Source organism: Phoxinus phoxinus, assembly GCF_949152265.1.
Source record: "Phoxinus phoxinus genome assembly, chromosome: 19".
Classification (NCBI taxonomy): Eukaryota; Metazoa; Chordata; class Actinopteri; order Cypriniformes; family Leuciscidae; genus Phoxinus; species Phoxinus phoxinus.
Window position 1 is genome coordinate 8088601 of NC_136894.1, and position 20623 is coordinate 8109223.

General features: G+C 36.4%; 1 protein-coding gene and 1 long non-coding RNA gene across 4 annotated transcripts in view; one reads left to right on the forward strand and one right to left on the reverse strand.

The window, feature by feature from the left end:
- Nucleotides 1-6409, forward strand: part of LOC306986777 — a 25387-nt gene extending 18978 nt beyond the window's left edge. Inside the window, exon 3 of the long non-coding RNA XR_013795021.1 lies at nucleotides 5283-6409. This is a non-coding gene — a long non-coding RNA (uncharacterized lncRNA). The remainder of the gene's footprint in view (nucleotides 1-5282) is intronic.
- Nucleotides 1-19245, reverse strand: part of galnt12 (UDP-N-acetyl-alpha-D-galactosamine:polypeptide N-acetylgalactosaminyltransferase 12) — a 25791-nt gene extending 6546 nt beyond the window's left edge. The window contains exons 1-11 of one of the 3 annotated variants that reach the window (XM_079590391.1): nucleotides 18618-19212; nucleotides 17267-17436; nucleotides 15891-16080; nucleotides 15478-15663; nucleotides 14394-14511; nucleotides 12521-12697; nucleotides 7609-7740; nucleotides 7061-7174; nucleotides 5254-5409; nucleotides 3815-3957; nucleotides 3623-3724 (exon numbers count right to left, since the gene is read on the reverse strand). In XM_079590391.1, the coding sequence (XP_079446517.1) occupies nucleotides 3820-3957; nucleotides 5254-5409; nucleotides 7061-7174; nucleotides 7609-7740; nucleotides 12521-12697; nucleotides 14394-14511; nucleotides 15478-15663; nucleotides 15891-16080; nucleotides 17267-17436; nucleotides 18618-18976 (1740 nt within the window). In that variant the 5' untranslated portion in view covers nucleotides 18977-19212 and the 3' untranslated portion in view covers nucleotides 3623-3724; nucleotides 3815-3819. Of the gene's footprint in view, nucleotides 1-1639; nucleotides 3958-5253; nucleotides 5410-7060; nucleotides 7175-7608; nucleotides 7741-12520; nucleotides 12698-14393; nucleotides 14512-15477; nucleotides 15664-15890; nucleotides 16081-17266; nucleotides 17437-18617 lie in introns of those variants that run through there. The other 2 variants (XM_079590390.1, XM_079590389.1) reach the window with 2 other exon arrangements.
- Nucleotides 19246-20623: the final 1378 nt, after the last annotated feature.

A 20623-nucleotide genomic window follows, 5' to 3' on the forward strand; every position in this document is an offset into this window, starting at 1 on the left:
GTTTCAAAACATTCTGCCTTCAGCAAAATTAAATGGAAAGTAAAATGAAATTAGAAATAATTCATTATTCCAAGAAAAGTGCACACTCGCTGCCGCTGTAACCAACACCACTGTTTTGGCCATTTATTTTTTGGGGGGGTTGGTACTATGCGTCAGTATTGGGCATGTTTGAAGATCAAACTGCATAATATGAACTTTAAACCACATTTATCAAGAGAATGTATCATTGTTTGTGTTTTGTACTTCCATTGTGTGGAGTATAAAAAAAATGACCATAGACAAAATGGTCACAATAGGACTTCCAGCCATCCACACATCTTTTTTTAACCTCATCAAACAAACCCATTGTCAATTCTTAGGCTTTGATAGAAAGGACAAATACTACTGATTCAAACATAATGGGTTCTCATTTTATAATCATCATAATCAATCTCTCAATCACCTTCTTATCTATTGAGGCCCTGGAAACATCTGTCTAGTATTGAGCTCATGTCACATGTTCTCAGTAAACCAATTCTCCCTTTGACAATAATAAGTTAGCCCATCACCTTATAGACTAATGCAAAAAAAACAAAAAAAAACTCACCAGAGAAAACTTTCCTCTCACCCGTATTTTAGAATTTTTTTCCTCTTTTAAACTCTCTAAGTCACTTATAACATGTTAAATGTCTTTAAAAATAAAACATTTGTCTTTATTTACTTGCCTTTAAGTCTTTCAAAAACATTTTCCTTTGTGAAACACAAGAGAAATGTATAGCAGAATGTTGCAGCTGCTTTTTTTTCCATAAAATGAAAGTGAATGATGATTGGGGGGGGGGGGGGGGGGGTTGTCAGCATGTACATTCTTCAAAATATCATCTTTTGTGTTCATCCAGGTTTGGAACGACATGACGGTGAGTAAATCATGACATAGTTTATATTTGACTAAACTAATCCTTTCATTTAAAAAACAACAACTGTTTTTAAACATTCCAGCGATTTCAAGGTCTCCAACAATAAAGTGGTGCAGGAATCACATTTTTTTGGTAGGCCAAAATCTGGAAACGATTTAGCATTTTAACATTTCCGGTTCCATTGACCTGAAGTCAATGGGTTATTTGAATGGGGCTTTTTTTTGTTTAAATGCTTCAAATAAGGTCTGTGGTTAACACAATCTCAAGATATTTCACGTTTTATTCAATGATATAAAATATATCAGTAATACCTTCTAGTGATTTTTTAAAAGCTTTTTTACTCGTCTTGTAAAAGGCGGTTGCTAACAAGTGTCTAAATGTGAGGAAACAGAGGTTGTCGGACATTATCAGGTAAACTCATCTAGTCCGCTTTCACAGCCCCGTTGTGTTTATAATTGCGCTCTTGCAAACTATTATAACTCGAACTTAGAGGGAAAATGTTTTTAAACAAAGACCGAAAGAGTTGTCAAAGCTTAATGATGGTGATGTTGAAGTCATTTGACTGTGGTGTAGTTCATATACGTTTATCTTTTGGACTTGCCTATTCATAATCCATAAAAGTTGTGTTCATTTGTGAAGATTAATTCTACGAACAAAACATGTAAGGATCATAAGCTTCTGTTATTCACAGACCTTATTTTCTGCAATAATCCCCCCAAAAAAATCCTGTATTTTTTTTTTGTAGCTAGGGAACCAGGGTGATGCTAACTTCTGGGTTGGCCTACACAAATACGTAATCCCTGCACCACACTTTTACTTAATAAATAACTGAGGAAGTTAATCAAACAAATTCATGACAAATGACGTTAAGCCTGACAGAAACGATAATTTGGCATGGAAAACTGACTCACAGATGGTCAGAATTTAAAGACATTTATGGCGCTTGTCACTTCATGGTACGGCTTACTTTTGGGGGGTTTTCCACTGTGGACTGTAGCTAGTACATTTTTGCAGGCGAGCCGTACCGATGCTAAAATGTAACGTGTTAACGCAGATCACTGAATCGTCAGTACCAGCGTCATTGGATTTGTGACACGAGACACCAAACCCGCTAGATTTAAATAGTCGGCAACACCCACCGCAGTATCATTTGTTCACACGACTTTTTAAAACGACTTGCTTTACACGACCGTCACACGCAACTTGAAAAAAGAAATGGTATCATGGTCAGTAGACGAATCACACCCACTTTAAAGCGGTAATAAACTGCAGTGGAAAAGCAAACCGAGCCGAAGTAAAGTGAGCCGAGTCGAGTCGTTCAACGCACCATTATATCCACATACTCTAAACTGACTAGCATTGTTTCTCTAAGTTTAGGGGAAAATGAAGCAAAATGCACTTTGGCCACTAAAATCTAGTATTTGCTGTGACATCCAGCTCTGTTTTGTTCCCTTCAAATGCCCAACAATCACATACAGCAGGTAGATGACTAGAGGTAGGCTGCCATACGCTTTCAGAAACCAGTAACAATCATTGTACATTTTTAACTGTACTTGTGTATAAAAAGTGTAACCTAACATCTCAGTCAGCGCATAGTGAGCTACTGAAATGACAGACATGTACTGTAAATATGAGCTGATGTTACATCATGGAGGACATGGAATAAAATGGAGAATTTGGCACCATCTTGTGGTTGGAAAGAGAATGGCAGCAGTGGCACTGCCATCAGCTTGTCTGAGCCTAAACTCAATACTCAGCCGAAAATAAACACACGGACGAAGCTGCCAAGAGGCTAGGAGTTACATCAGGTACCAAATCACAGAGGGGGAGATTTTTAAAATGCTAGAAGCTGGAAAATGTCAAGTCAAAGCTACTTTGCAGAATAGCAGGGGAGGATTCGACACCAGCAGATGGAGCTGGCAGCACTGACTGATTCAAATAACTCAAATTACCTTCCTGTAAAATTAAATGATAAATAGAGTGTTTATTTCTTTGCAGAGAAATGGATGTGTTCAGTGACAATGTCTATTTGCATGCCAGTCTGGAAGACTAATTCACTGTGGGTTCCCTCAGGAACTTCCTGTGGGCTTTAAGAAAGGCAGTTTTGGATTTATGATTAAAATAAGGTCTGTTGTTTTGAGACCTTCACCTTTTATTATGCAACATATACTAGCGTTCAAAAGCTTGAGGTGTGTACGATTTTTTAAAAATGTTTTTGAAGTCTCTTCTGCTCACCAAGGCTGCATTTATTTGATCTAAAATACAGTAAAAACAGTAATATTGTGAAATATTATTAAAAATAACTGTTTTATATTTATTTATTTAAAAATGTATTAATGTATTCCTGTGGTGGCAAAGCTGAATTTTCAGCATCATTACTCCAGTCTTCAGAATTTGCTGATTTGCTGCTCAAGAAATATTTCTTATTATCAATGTCGAAAACAGATTCTTTAATGAATAGAAAGAACAGCATTTATTTGAAATAAATCTTTTTAACATTAAGAAACTCTTTAATGTCTATTTTGATCAATTTAATGCACCCTTGCTGAAAAAATATATGAATTTCTTTGAAAATTAAAGCGTACTGACAAACGGTAGTGAACTCAACGCATGTTTACACGTGTTATTTTACTCATAAGTCCAAAACTCTTGAAATTTCAAAGAACACTCATTGGCACGAAAATGGTCACTCTCTTCAGGTTTCAGGATTAAAAACTGAACGACTATTATAAGTGATGAATTTTAATACACGGCAAACATGTTAAAAAAATCTAATACATTAATTACAGTCTGTGCTGTGCACCTCTTGTAACAGGAAGGCACTATCAATCCTAAGTGGAGGAATTGGAATGATCAATAAACTGCAGTGGAGTTGGAGCAGCTGATGTTAAAGGTGTTTTTTTTTTTTTTTTTTTAAGAACCTTTGCTATGTTCTCTCTTCAAAGAACCACTTCTGGGAGTCCGAGTCCGAGCAGGAGCGGAGAGCGGGGCCAGGGTTCCCATTGTCTGTCCGGTCCACTGCCTCAACGCATTTCTGTGTCTGAACGTGGTAGAGAGAGCCATCCTGCGAATGCAAAGATTATGACAAGAGTTAGATGCCCAATTTGAATACTTACAGTATGGGGTTTGTTCAAATACTATTAACGCCTCTGACCCACTAGAACAGGAAGCTCAGCCACCCCTAGCATTTCATTTGCTCCCTGGTCTAATTCCCCACAGTCTAGTGAGAAACCTGCTGTCGTCACGCTGCTCTTCAGGTGCTCTCTGTGCTGCCAAACAGTTCACACTAAGGCTTGCTTCTGAAATGACACCGCAAGCCACACTGAAACCTCTTGCTGTCCATGACTTTCTCAAGTAACGCTTTAATGTGACATTTACTTGGCCCGTTATTTGCTTTGAAGGACACTTGAAGTGCAGCAAAGCATGCATGTGAGTGTGTACAATTCTTGTCCTGACTACCTACCTAACCACATGATGAAGCCTGTCAATTTAAAACTAATACTATATATATATATATATATATATAATAAAATGATAAAAAGTTAAAAAATTAAGCAACCATTATGCGTTGAATGTTAATTGCTGATGAATAAATGTCAGTGATAGTGTTGTGTTAATTTATATACGGTAAATAGATCTAATATTCTAATGATGTTTATTTATTGATTTAATCAAATGCAACAAAACTGTCTTAAAATTATCTTTATGTGCCGGCATTTCTCAGCAAATACAATACTGTTTTAAAGTTTGAGGTTGGTAAGATTTTTTTTATGTTTTTGAAAGAAGTCTCTTATGCTGGACTTAATTGATCAAAATACAATTAAAACCGTAATATTGTGAAAGAAATGTGCAACTTAAAATAACTGTCATCTGTTTTAAAATATAATATATTCCAGTGATGAAAAAGCTGAATTTTCAGCATCATTACTCCAGTCTTCAGTGTCACATGATCCTACAGAAATCATTCTAATATACAGATTTGGTGCACAAGAAACATTTCTTATCATCATCATAATCAATTGAAGCTTAATATTTTTGTGGAAACCGTGATTTTTTTTTCAGGATTCTTTGATGAATAGAAAGTTCAAAACAACAGCCTTTATTTGAAATATAATCTTTTGTAACATTAGCAATTATCACTTTTTGATCAAGGTCATGAATCCTTGCTGAATAAAAATATTAATTTCTTTCAGAAAAAAAAATCTTACTGACCCCAAACCTTTGACTTTTAATTTTTTTTTATACATGTATGTGTGTGTATGTGTGTGTGTGTGTGTGTGTGTGTGTGTGTGTGATTATTTGGGATTAATGCAATTCATTTTATTAAAACTGTTTGTACTGATGCATTTAATGATCTCACCTCTCTGAATATAAACTTCTGGTCTTCAGGCACAGGTTCCCTGGGTTTACTGCAGAGCTGCATGGTAAGGAATGTGGAGACGGGATCAGCAACGATACACCCTGCAGGATCCCTCGTGTTATAACGGATCTCTTGGAGCGTTGAGTACTCGAAGAACTGTCACAAAACGAGAAAGGAAAATATTCACACACAGAACATCAACACATCAAAATCTTAAAGATAAATCCAAAAACAGCAACATTTGATAGAGAGGCATATTCGGGTCAATCATGTTATGCAGTACATTTTGTCTCCTCTCCATCATATAGTATCTTAATGTATTAGATCAAATATTTAATCACATCTTTTAAAGATGGAAAACATATTAGTTTTCTTTTATCGTAATATCACACTTAAGTAAACAAAGGTGAACTACAAATAATTTCAGTTCCAGTTCTAATAATTTAGTTTCCTGTGTCCTCAATATCTTCACTGACTAAAATCCTTTAGTAATTTAGTAATGGCCTCATTTTTTACCTACCAAGAAATACCTCTTTTGATAATTGTGTAATAAAAGCAAATATAACAAAAGTGTATAGCATCTGTCAAAAGTTTGGAAACATTCAAATGTTTTTATGTTTTTGAAAGAAGCCTCTTATGCTCATCAAGGCTGCATTTATTTAATCAAAAATACAGTTAAAACAGTAATATTGCAAAATATTACAAATTCAAAACTTTGAAAAACTGTGAAATAGATCCCCTTTAAGTCTCAAAAGGTACTGCTTAACATGACCCATATGTACTAAACCAGACAGAATCAGAAGAACATTTCTCTTGTATTCACAGAGAGAATCCATTAGAAGAGTGTTGTTGTGCTGTACATAGCTGATATTGTGCACTGATAAGTCTCCAGGGCTCGTCCTACTCCCCACAGAGAGGGAGGAGACGAATGAAGTCACGCTGCTGTGCCAGGCGGCTAAAGTCACTTTAAAAACAAGCGTGCTGTGAAGTGCACAACACACTATTTACTGCGCCATATTAAAATGGCATTTTAATAATACATTACAGCTGTGAGAAACACTTCCATGTGTATTCCTGAGGACGCATTAAATCTCCGTGTATTGTTTTGAATAAGTATATGTACTCTTTACTTTAATACATTTGTGATGAGTAATGCAATTACTTGTTACATTTTGCATGTCACCTAACTTTTTCTACGGCTACAAAAGCAGCAATATCGCCATTGCCAGGGCATTGAAGATACTATATCTTGTGTGTTTTGCCCTTACTCACCCAAACTTGTCAACATGGCTACTTTACACGAATACGTGTTTCATATAAGAGATGAGGACATGGCTGGAGTCAAGCAACAGTAATTTATAAATCTGTTATACTGAACAGACCTTTTTGAAGGATATTTGTTTACTTATCCCTTTTTGAGCCCTTGAGCTGAACTGAGACATGAGTGTTTGTAGACGTTTAAGAGGCTGTTGTGTCGACCTTGGTTTATTGCAATTGAGGTGTTCAGTTTTATTTTAGAAAATGTGACTGCTCTCCTCAATCGACCAGTTTCTTGTTTTTCACTGGCATATCTCTTAGGTGTTGAGGACTAGTGCATCTTTAAGCCTACATTCAGTACGGGTAAAATACTTGCTGTTCAGATACTCTAAGACTTTTACTCAAGTCGTACTGAAATTGGTGACTTGTAATGGAGTCATTTTCGCTGTAAGGTATCTGTACTTTTACTCAAGTGTGGTTTTCAGGTACTTTTTACACCTCTTGGAGCAGCACGGATGTCTGTCGTTACAGTTGAGAGAGTGAAAGTTACCTGGTTTTGTCCCATGCCGTGACAAGGGTAAAGAATGACCCGATGACCAGCCATATTATGTTCATCAGGTGGGTTGTAGTCAAAACAGTAGTTGGCCTTTCCTTTACTCTTCAGCTACAATTGAGAAGAAACAAAGAAATATTCCAACATTAGTGTCCAAAAACCTAATTTTCTTATTTAATATATATATATATTTATATTTATTTATTTATTTATTTAACAAAATGTTATTATCAGCATAATGAGTGAAAAGTGAAAGAGAAAATTATATACACATTAATATTTCCTTTTCATTTTAAACTATATTATTTCTAAAAATCTGAAAAAGTTGTGATTATTTCAACTTTTGAATGAAATAGTCCCATATTTTGAATGTAGTCTACACTTTTACACTCGCTTTGTTGATTGTAAAGGAAGTGAATTAATTTTATCATGTCACAATTTGCTTGCCTTGCATTTTAACAGCTGCGGATAATGGCATTTTTACTTCTGGGGCTCTGGTGTTACAAAGCTGTGCATGAAAACACAAGAAGTTTGCATCCTCTCACCATGCCAAACATGCCAGGCTTGTCCTCTGGGACTTGAATGTCAGGGTAGATGTTCTCCAAGAACCACTTAAAATTGTTACACTTAAGACGCATTCGGAGTTTCCGTCTGTCCGTCACATCACCATATGCTTCCTGAAAACAAGCAAAGAAAACAAGTTAATAATTGCTTTGATATAGCATAAGGTACAGTGATGTATAGTAATATACATTAAACATTATACATATATTATTATATAAACACAGATTAAATCATCTTCATTAAGAAGAAACAGCAGGAAGGAAAGAAAGGAGGACCAAAATTTGGAATTTTACCAGTTTTTGGTCCCTATTAACTTCCTTACTTAGTATATTTTTTTTTTCCATATTATGGAAGTCAAAGGGGACATTTGGTTTGTTTGGTTACCCACATTCCTCAAAATAGTTTATTTTGTGTTCAACAGAACAAAGAAACTCATACAGGTTTAGAACACCTTGAGGGTGAGTAAATGATGACAATTTTCATTACTGAGTGAACTATCTCTTTATAAGCCAATAAAGTGTGAGGTCATTTATTTTAAAATTTAAAAAGTACATATTTGCATTTCCTACTGTGTGTGCTTTGATGCGGTTTGAGATCTATATTTGTGCACATTTATTATACATGCACAAAGAGCTTATTAATATTATTTGCACACTTTCAGAAGAGAATGAGTATTTACTTGCAGGACGAACTGTTTCAGAGGTATAAATAGACAACAGCAGCTCTACATCCAATACCAAAAGCTTTAGAATCATTAAAAAGCTGAATTGTCCAGCAACAGCGCTTAACACATAGTTGTTTCACACATATTGCATTGGGTTTTCACATTGGTCTATGACAAGAGTTGTAGCTCTGCACAGAAAATTGTGTTTTCTGAAATACTACAGCCAATATTTTCTTCTTTAATTAAGACAATAAATGATCAAATGATCACGGTGGGTAATTAAGAGCTATTACAAATTAATCATTATGAAATTGTAATAGATGAGAGAGGCAATCACAGGACGCAAGTGTTTGTTTTTCGTGGTGCAAAAGTTCCAGTGCGTTGCTATGTGTGTGTAGCAAGCATTTTTACCGAGAGAGCTTCGAGAACTGGAGAATAGTGGACTTCGGCCTTGTTCACCAATGTAGGTTGCGGTACCAACTCCCGATGACTTTTCTATCCCTCAGAGCAGAGGTGTGTGTGTGTGTGTGTGTGTTCGCGCTAGCTCTGCAATTCGGCACTTCAATCGAGTCAATTCATGCTTATTTATATAGCACTTTATACAATAGCTTTACAGTAGTAAACGTGAAAAAACAGTATTGGTGTTTCCTTAAAATAGAACCACAACTTCAGTCTGCAGTGTGTTCATTTACTTGCATCTGACCTTGACAAACTGAAAAAAAGAAATGAACTGGAGAAGATTTTCCCATCATAGTAGAGGGTTGAGCCTCAGAGCACACCCACCTATTGTCATCGGCACGGACCAATAAGTACTGGTAGCTCAAAGCTGTTTACCAGCCGGAGCAAACTTTCCCAGTAAGTTTGCTTTTGGCAAGCCGTTTCAAACTCCTGAAACAAACTTAGTTTTGGCCTGATTTTGTTCGAAATTATGTCTGTTCATTGATTTTGCTTGAATTATATTAGGGCTTTAGTAAATGCCGCATGAACAGACTAGCTACAATGCTCTCTCTTCATAGTACATCATCTTTTTTCACTAAATGATCACATAAAATCAAACATCTAATCAAACTTTGTCATCTTGTTTTTTTTAAACATTCTGATGCAATTACCCTGCTGCGGTATACCAGAAATTACTATATGATGCAACATCCTCTCGCAAAATCTTGCTGCAACCCCACCTCAGCAAACAAGACTGAGAAAAGGCCAAGTTCCCCTGTTTGTTTGTGGCTGCGGTACCCCCTCATAACCGCCTGTCAGACAAGAATTACTGGTGAGTGATGGTCTGCACAGTGTTGCCAGAGATATGATCCCTTATGAGGAACATCTGTTGGAAGAAGAGCTCTGTCGAAGAGGTTCGGCAGCTCTGCGGAAAGATGGATGAAAGGAAGTGTACTTCTAATTAACCAACTTGATAGTGATTCATCAATAACGTACGGCCCTGCTGTGAGTGCCAGCCGGGTGGCACAACATCACACACATTGATGATCTGTCTGTGATCAGGCTTCAGTCTCAACAAAGTCCTGAGGCAGGCACGTACCGTCCAGCTACACGGTCAATCGAGCGGCAGTCAAATTAAGCTTTCTGATCATCGAGATCCATCACAGAGCCTCATTTGTTGATCTTTAGGACTATGTGGCACAATCAGGGCCGCATTAAGAGCTCACTGGGCCCCGGGGCTATGAGCTATTGGAGGCCCCCTAAAATTTAATCAAATTAAACATTCTCTTTTTTAAAACTTGTTTTATTAGTTTCAATATTTTAACTTTATGCACATTGCATCAACCAAAAATTAAATTAAATGCAACAGTCTCAGACTTGAAGAAAATTGTTGAACATTTAACCAATTTCTGCACATTCCACCATATTTTAACGAAATAAACAAAGTCCTTTTTCTGTTAACTTATATTTCTGCATATTCCAGCATATAAAATGCACATATTTTTTTGTAAAATCCTCTATTCGATTAGATGTAAATAAAATACAGCAATAAAATAATTAAAATGAAAGTCTCTCATGACTGTATACCAAATTATTAACATTTACGTCTTTTAACATTAAAGTGCAGATTAGTTTTGTTTTTGTAAATCGTCAGACATGTTTTTACCATTTCATTAAGTTTTGCTTTGTAGAAAGCATTTCTTTAAAGTGAATTTCGTTTTGTATAAATTGTATCTTAATTTTAATAAATATTTAATCAACCAATTGCATGTATTTAATAAATAAAAAGCAAATATAGCAGACAATATAATAACCGTGCATTGAGGCGCTAGCGCGCCGCATTCACTTGCATTGCATTGTTAAAAGCCTTTCTTTAAAGTGAATTTCGTTTTGTATAAATTCAATTGTATCTTATTTTAATAAATGTTTCATCAACCATTTGCATGTATTTAACAAATACAAGGTAAATATATAGCAGACAATATAATAACTGTGACATGAGGAGCCGGCGCGCTGCGTTCACTTTCACTGTTAACTAGAGAGCGCACCTCATAAATGAATGAAACTCAGCGTAGGCCTATGTCTCATACATTAGCATTAAATATCTTTGCTGCATCCTTTCTAGAACAGACAAGGGCTTGAATGAACATAAGAAGGAATGTTGTAACAAGCGGTATTACAAATTCACAATGTCACATTAACATTAGCTTCTAGTGGGAAAAAAAAGAAAGAATACATTTTACATAAAATCCAGTGCTTTCAAAGCATTACATGTTTTCATTTCTTTCTTGTTTTAAGTTTGTTCCGAAAGATGAACATATAATGTAAAGTCATTTATAAAATTTGGAAAATTTGGTTTACTTTGAGCCCACTTCTTTTTATGTAGGCTATATGGTATTTTCCCAATATAACAGATAACTATAGCCTAATATGTTGTTCTTTACATTCCAAATTGTCATTTGGAATTGTCATTTGGAATTGTCATTTGGAATTGTTACATTCCAAATTGTTATTCTTCTTAGTATAAAAAAGCACATAAAAAACACAAATTTCCATCATACACTTTTAGAATAAATGCATTTGATATACCAAATTCAAACGTGACGTTTCAATTCACCCTGCCGCCCACGGGGGTTTGATGGACAGGCGATCTGACCAATCATAACGCCGAATCCGAAATTTAGTCCGGCAGCAAAGCAGTCAGTAGAAAGTTAACGTCTTTGGACTTGAACTTGAAAAACGGTATTGTTTAAATTACTTAAATGACAATATTTGAAAGTTGAGACTTTGTTTCATGTCAAAAGTAAGCTGCTCTTTCGTCTGTCAGCGCGTAGCCTACTACTAGTCTGTGCCCCGCGATGTATTTTTCACTGCGTGAGAACATGTGTGGCGTGACTCGTGAGAGCGAGAGCCTGGCTTATCACACACTGGAGGCTGGTCTTTGCGAATGGTCAATTACTCTAATAATAATGATTGATAGTGATGATTCCATGATAATGCATGCAATTTATGGTAAAGCATCACTAAATAACAGGGCTAATTTGTGGGGGGCGTGAGGCTTTGGCAATCAGCGTCATCGATGGATAGTCAATCTGCTCCACGGCCAATCACGGGCCCCCTCCTTGCTCGGGCCCCGGGGCTTTAGCCCCGCCTAGCCCTGTTGTTAATGCGGCCATGGGCACAATCGACAGAGATTTTGGCCATGAATAAAATATGCCGTGAGGCTCGGAGGGTGAAAGAGAGAGTGATCCTCTTACGAATTTGCGTGGAAGCGGAGTATGAAGGTTGTCAAACCTGATCCACGCTGGCAAGGCCAGTGTTTGCCTGTGGTTTATACCTGAAGGGAGAGAGACTTATCTTCTGGCATCACATTAGATTGATTTCGAGTTGGCAGTGCCGTCCTCAGCATCTCCAAGGTTCAGAGAGAGAAAAGGGTCACCCGATCTGTCACCAAGAGCACCTCTCTCTTTAACTACAGGGCTCAGTGTGGACCGTGAATGACAAACACGGACTGAAAAATACGGACTGAAAGTTGCAGCACTTCTCACTATAGTAATTTCACACTGAGCACAGAGAATGTCACCTGATGACTTTCAGCCCACCTGCTAAATGCCATTCATTCAGAGCATATCAACAGATTGTGCCAAATACTATGTGCATCGTTCACAAAGGCTACGTGAGTCTATTTCCACTAATCTCAAAGATAGATGGTGATATAAACATACTGTTTGAAAACGAGCAGACAAGCAAACAAAAGCAGGGTTATGCAACAGAGCGCGTAGTAGGCGTACCAGACGTGCATGAGGGCTGCGGTGGTAATAAACTTCTTTGAATTCATCCATCCAGACTTCTGCCGCCCGCACGCTGTTGGCCAAGGCCTTGTTTCTAGAATACGGCGCTTTCTTTGGAAACACGTGACCCACGTGAGAGCAAGGATGGATTTCCAGAGTCCCTCCACACTGCCAGATCTGAAAAACACCACCAAAACAGGAAATAGATTAGCCATCCGTAATAATCCACAGGCAGCATTTTAGGCATCATAGGCATATTTGGCTATTAGATTATTCTGCCTCCAAAGACAAATTTTTTTTATGTCAGGGACCCCCAAATATGATTCTATCTTTTCTTGTACAAACAATTTTATACTGTGTGAGAAAAAATATTATGTGTGATATTATAAAGACAACATAGGCTATTGTCTTACATAATTGGCTTTTGTTTTGTCATTATAATAAAACCAAGGCAAATTATTCTTAAAATATTATCTGGAAAAAATATATTTATTTTGTTTACATTTTTCCAGCATTTTCTATTTTGAATTCAATGAAAATAATCACTTAAATAATAAGAAAAAGCGCTTTGTTTGTTTTATGTATGAAATGTTTGTAAGGCTAACTTGCACTGCTTTCGAATCTTATAAAGTATGAAATAACAGCTATTAGTAAAACCTAAAATAAATTCTACAATCAAATACAGACTAATGGTAATTACGGTATAGTTTTTTTTTTTTTCTAAACCTAACACTAACTGTACCCCAATAAGATTAAAATGTACTATAAAGAAGTATTTTATAGTTAAATTTCCATCAGATGTCCATCAGTTCATTAGCTGTTCTTACAATAGGAACTTCTTATTATTGCTATTAATATACTTCTTACAAATAAATGTAAAAGTTTTTAAAATATGCGTTGTGTGTGTGTGTGTGTGTGTGTATTCCCTATCTGTTATCTACTAATAAACATTTCTTAGCCTTGAAACTTATTTAAACTTCATATGAAATGTATGACAAAATGTGTGTATTATATATTACAAACAAAACAAAGCAACTTGAATTATTCTGTTTATTAATACATTAACTCGAACTCTCTCACCATCAAGCTTTAAAATGAATTCACCACCCCATGTCACATGACCATAAATAAACACTAAAATTACTTTTGAAGTGAAAATCGCATGCACCCATCGCTAATGGACGTGTGTAAATTCAGTTGTTCACTTTCGTTTGGAACGCCCCTACAAATTCCCTTCCCGAAGTGCTCTTCAAGAGTGCAAAAATGCTGTTTGGAATTCGCCCTCTGATAAGATCCCCTAATTCGTTGTAGAGGTGTAACTTGTAGTAGAGGTGTAACCTGTAGTAGAGGTGTAACCTGTAGTAGGGGTGTGTAACTTGTAGTAGGGGTGTGTAACTTGTAGTAGGGGTATGGTAGGATACACTTGGGTTTACAGACGGATTTTGGAAAGGATCTACTGGTCCAGAGAATAAAAAAGCTGATCTGTCATATTGCATTGAAAGAGCATCTGTCTGGACTTTGTGATGTTTCCTGCCAGAATCTGGTTAAAACACATCCCAAGGCATTCAAAACTCAAATGAACCATTACTGTCTATGTAAGAGTGTTGGAATCCTTCAGGGCGTGAGCTGAGTAATCAGAGGAATTATGAGTAAGTAAATGCTGCATAAACAGTGAAGGTCGCTTTAATCATCATACTTGCTGGCAGACACTTAATAAAGGCGCTGAGCGACCTCCTAACCTTGTGTGACTCATCACACAGTTTTCAAACTAGGATTGTCACCATCTGCCCAAAGGCTTTTCCCCCTCAGGAAGCCAAAACCTGGAGAGAATCTAGAGGAAAATGTTACAGAAAAAGCAACAAAATGCGCTTACTCTAAATGAGAACTCCAGGTTCTCTCCACCCCACACCTCCATTCCTGTGTCATATGTGCCCAGGTAAAGGAAGTACTTCTTATCGACTGCAAACAAACCCCCAGCCATTGTAGGAGACCTGGATCAAAGCAACAAACAGAATTATTTAGTGTCTACTAGTAAAATGACCTTCCAGGAAAAGCATAAAGGCAGGGTTTAATGTTATTTGATATTTAATTAAAGCTGCAGTCAGCAGTTCTGGCAGATTGAATGGACTTAGCCAAAAGTTTTGAATGTTTACAACTCTCATGCCCCTCCCCCACTACCACTGAGCACCCTCCCATCGAGTTTGTGCTCTTCAGTGCGTGTGCACCAGATTTTCTGTGAACGCGCGCCCGTCTCTTCAGCATCGATCAACACCATAGAGTACTTACCATGTTTTCTTTTCCTTGGTTGTTTTGGACCTCCTAGCTCTGGTTGTTAACCGAGGAATTGGAAGCTTGTTAGTAGATTTTCTCTCCGCCATCACGCTTCGCACAATTCAACACACCTGCGAACTTCAGGCGTGTGCATGTGATATTGTAACGTGTGCAAGGGGGGAGGGGGGATCTGTGGCGTGTGCATGAACTGTGATTGGACCAGAAGAACCGGGAGCGGTGGATTTTTGCTAAACAAATAACAGGCTCCAGGTGGAGGTAGAAGCGCCGGTTTTTTTCTAAAACTGGCTGATTTATGTTGTTCTGTCGGAGCATAGCTTCGGTTTCAGCGAATATGATAAAAAAAAATCTTGCCGACGGCAGCTTTAATAGAGAGCACGTTCAATTATGTTCACCTAAACAGTTCTGGTGCCCGAAATATGGCCATTAAAAAACATATTAAATCTTAAAATCTGCAGATATTAAAAATGGACTGCTCTGCTGAGCATGTTTGAACCCTCATGAATCAGGCAAAGCATAATAAAGCTAAAAAACCAATTGACATACCAACTAAAACTTAGACTGAACATATCAACGCCATGTTGTATTGTTTTTCAATTGGAACAGGACCAAAAATTAAACTCGTTTCCTTTAGTATTACAAATTGTTTGCAACCATGAAGCACAGACCTGACAACATCAGTGGCAGAACTTCTGCGTTTCTGCTCATGTTCTGGAATAGTGTGCCACGTGAACACCAATCGCCAATCAAATCCCCCGATCTGAGGTTCTCCAGGGTTTCCCAGGAACTGAAAGGTGTTCCAGTCAATGACGTCAATTACTGGACACACCACAGCCGAAGGCTCGTCCTTAATTCTACAAGATTTAAAGGGAGATAAATAGTAGTTCTCAGAAAACAAACAGTGATGTGACATGTAGCAAATAAAAAGGCATTTCAATTTTGTTATGCAAATGCAAAGTAAACAAATGAACTGTGCCGAAAACATTTTGCCATAACAGTATTTGCTAAAGAGCAAATGTATACACACATTTTGAAAATATTGCATGTTTTGGGTTTGTAAAGAGGGGGTTATCTGTCTCACCTCTGGAGTAAAGGCTCCAACCAGCCTTCATGGCACTCACAGTGGCAATCGAGGAAGGTCAGTACATCTCCTGTGGCAATGGAAGCTCCCAGGAGTCGCGCTCGCACCAGACCCTCTCTCTTCCTTGCTCGGATCAGACGCACCTTTTTGATATTGGCGATGTAGGTTTCTAGAGGCTCCTTTAAATGATCTGTGGATCAAAGTCATGAGAAGTGCTCAGTAACAGCTGCAGTCCTAAAGGAAACAAGAACTAAGGACAGAAATATGCTAATTGCTTTTGCATTAAGGAACAACTTGCCGTTTCACCACAGGGTGGAGCTGAGATGATGTTGTTGCTGTGGTATTTCATTCATAAGAATGAGTTTTCAAATCTTTGAATAATTTTGAACTTAAATAACAGCTATTATATACTTATTTATGTACAATATTACATTAACATCCTGCGTCATTTTACACAGGATTTTTTTTTTTTTTACATTTATGAAACATGAATATTAGCCTAGGATACAGTATAGGTTGGGTAAGCCATCGTTTATATTTGTATTCATTTATTTATGTGCATTTCTTTATTTGTTATTAATATAATTATTATTTGTATACTTATTTATACATTTGCATATTTTATGTTCATATTTATATATGTATTTTTTTTAAATAAAAGTATTTTTTAAATAAAAAAAAAACATTTATCTGATTTACTCATGTAAAAAGATAATATTTTGTCCATTGCAGTGTTATTTAAGTACTGTGTTATTTAAGTAACTAGATTTTATTTGTATATTTTTTCTTTTTCTTTTAATGTTAATTTTAGTTAATGTGCTTTTGTCATTTATTTTTTATATTGCTATTTAGTTTTTTTAGTTTTTTTTTTCAGTTTAAGTTTTTTTTATTTCCAGATAATAATTATAATAGTGCTTCAACTTAAACTTATTTCATTTTACTGCCGAGGCAACATTTCTAATTTTCGTTGAATATTTATATTTTATTTTATTTCAGCTTTATTTCAATTATTACAAATGTTTAATAGCTTTAGTTTTAGTTAACGATAATAACCCTGGTCCATTGTCATTCAACAGTTCCCTGTTATGGAAAGTAAAAAAAAAAACGACTTTAGTTAGAATTTAGCAAATAGATTTCACTAAAACAAAATATCACAATATTTTGACATTTTCTTGAGTGGTGTTTGCACATGTAAAACTTTATGATAGCAATGTTCTCTATGGCAGTTATTTTAGCTGTTTGCTATGCAGTTGCTACTAGGATCTTGTTCTTGGTTGTTCCCACTTCCTCTCTCAAATCAAAAACGTTCCAAGTTCATCCTAATATGATTCACTTTTAATACATCTTTTGATCTAAGTTTCCATTCAGACTGATACCTCGGTCACTGTAGTCATCCACCAGTATGACTTCATTCAGCAGCAGGTCAGGCGAGGTCTCCAGGACACTGTGCACTGTCCGCAGTAGTGTGGACCAGGCTTCATTGTAGAAGGCTATCACTACCGACGTCGTGGGCAGGTTCAGGTAGTCATATTTCAGGTTTCTACATCTGAATAGACAGATCGTGTTAGTTAATGTCTTGCTTTCAGCTGTACATCGCCAGCATCCGTGTTTACAGAAGCATTTTAATAAACAAATATGCACAGTAACTGCAGGATATTTTTTATCTTAATGCCCAAGGGGCCATCTGCTAATTAGGCACAACACGCATCACAAAACATGGCACAATATCAAATCAAAATCAAACTAGCATGTAATTATACAACCACAAAGTGCTGCACATTTAGCACAGGTACAAAAATATAAATATCGCATATAAAAGATAGAAATAATTAGTTACATTCATTTTTAACCTATTAAGATGAAACCAATTGCAGAATGTTCCTCTAGGTCAGTGGTTCTCAACCAGGGGGCCGGCGCTCACTAGGGGGCCTCAGTAAGTCTTACGATTATTTTAACTGAGTTACAGTAACATATTTTAAATAAAATGGTAAGAAAAAAAAAACATTAAACTGACATTTTTTTGTTGATTAGATTTATTACAACAGACGTGCCAGAGGTACATATTAACTTAGGCTATAACTAATAGTTACAAATTATTGTCTACGAAAAAGGAGGGCCTTGAAGTCAAAAAGGTTGAGAGCCACTGCTGGCTATAATAATGCACACGTTTAGATTTGGGAGGGGCCACTGGTCACTTAAAACTAATTTTTTTATTCATTAGGGGTCCACAAATGGGTCCTTGTTCCGAAAAACAAAAAGGATGACTGCTGTGGATTTTATTTATTATTTTAAAATTTCAATAGTATTTTTATTTTTTTGTAAAATCCAAATAAAAATAACATCCACTTTGGATTTTGGATATTTTTATATTATTATATTTATTATTATTCTGCATAATTTATATGAGTAACCAACTGCAAACTGCACCTCTAGATGTGAGGGAGCCACATTGCACGTTTTTCTCCTCCTCTGGTACTTTGTAGACGTTCTCTATCTGTAATCGCACATTAAACACTGGGGCAAAGATAGGGACGGTCACGGTTTACAAAAACATTTACTACTTCCCTGTTTTGCATTTAATCGATGCGGATTTAAACAATAATCTGTAGCCTCTTCTACATTCTGATGCTATTCAAATAAATCGATTTAATACATTTATACCAAAGAGTTAATGCTCTGCTGAGGCTGAATATCAGAACAAACTTCAAACATTGGAGACTGACTTACAGTGGGTTCCATCTTTCAGGCAGTCTGCGGTGTAGTGATATTCTATCGCTCACATAAGTGTTTATTTGATGTTTTTTGATGCTCTCTTCCTCCTCTCGCTTCTCTTTTTCAGTCAGGTCTAGTTTAACAGCTCTACCCATTTCTCCCAAAGCATTTACATCAAAAGGAGGCTTCTCGTAAACCGTTTTCTTCAGTAAATCTTCGTCCACATTTTCGCGCTGCTTGACTGGCACTTCTCTTCGACTCGCCAGGCCGACATCACTCTGCGTGTTCCTATGAAACACAAAATATCCCACTACAAAAGCCCCGAGAACGTACAGAATTAACTTGGACCGACTCCGTCTGCCACATATTGCCATACTGTGTCCTTCTAGTCCGTCCGGTTTCCCTCTAACTGTTTGTCATCCAAAGTTCAATCTCATGAAAAGTTCGAAAAAAGTTCGTCCATGTTAGAGGATATCGTTTTCAAAGTGCCATATTTCATTTTAAAGTCGACTACAGTGAAGGGGAAACTATCTAAGCACAGAGAAAGTTGGTCATTTCATCTGTGGCAAACCAACTTGTTGAACTGTGTGTGTGTGATCGACATGAACATGATGGGCGAGACGAGCAGAGCCGGTTGCAGGGGGAGGAGTTGAAAACAGGAGTTGTTATATGGAAGCCCATTTCCGCCACATATTAAAAAAAATCGTGCTTTTGTAAATCATAATGAGATGAAAAGTCGAAATTATGACATGCTACTAAGTCATGAGATACAAACTCGAAGTTATGACTTTAAATGTCATTTTTTACAAACAAAGTGGAAATTATGACAATGAAAGCTCGAAATTAGCCCTACGACATAGGAAGTACAATTATAGCAGAAAGTCATAATTTCGAATTTGTCATTTCAAATAAGTATGTCATACTTCTGACCTTTAACGTCATAATTTCTAATTTTTATTCTTACATGACTTAGTAGCCTATGTCATAATTATTGCCTTTTATGTCATATTTAAAGACACCATGAAATCAACATTGGCCATGTTAATTATGCAGTACTTATTATAATGATTTATCAGTGCACATATTTTTTTTTAATTCATTAAACTTCTAATATGCCTCTAAATTAGGAAGTTAAGGAATTAGTAAATTGGGGACATTTTTTTTATTAAAGATCAAGAGCAATTGCACAAATCATTTGTAATAAATACTTTGAATAAATTTTTTTATTTCATGGTGACTTTAATTTGAGATATTTGAGATTAGGGTTAGGGTTAGGGTTAGAAAACCCTTCCTTGAACTTACCAATAAAGTCATTGAAGGGATAATATTGATTTCTATATTTTTTTAACTGAGTTTCTTTGTTTGGAATGACGTATTTATTGATAAAGATACATTTCTTTGAAAAAAAAAAAATCAGGGGTAATCATGCTTCCACTTCAAATCAGCAATAGGAAAAACTTGTTCTTTGGTTAGGATCTTTCTAATGTTATAAAAAAAATTATCCCTGATGTCAATGCCCTCATAGGACTTGGAAGAAAACCAATTCCAGGTTTATACATCTTTTTAATAAGTTTGGGGGAAATACAATGAACACTTTTGAAAAATTATTTTTTAGATAGATTTATGCCAACATTACTGGTTTTGAGCCACAGTGGCAGACACATCCCACAGGTCTGAGCACTGCAAGAGGGATTTGCGTGATCACATTAGCAGGCTTGTTTGTCAGATAAGGCCAGCAGAACTGGAAGAGGCATAAAGAAAGAAATCCAGGTCAAATCACAGAGAGTCTTATAGGGGTCACACACTGTGACAGAGCGCTAATCCAAATCCAGTTAGTGCACGTCCGCTCTGTAAACACTGTTATGCCAAGATATGCACACAAGAGTGCACACACACATCATTACTTAATACATGGGAAAATGTATGATTTAAATAATAATAACTCATTTGCATTTCACAATCAGCCTAACCCTTTGAGTTGTTTACTTTGACAGTTTCGAGCAACACACTTTCTTTTCATT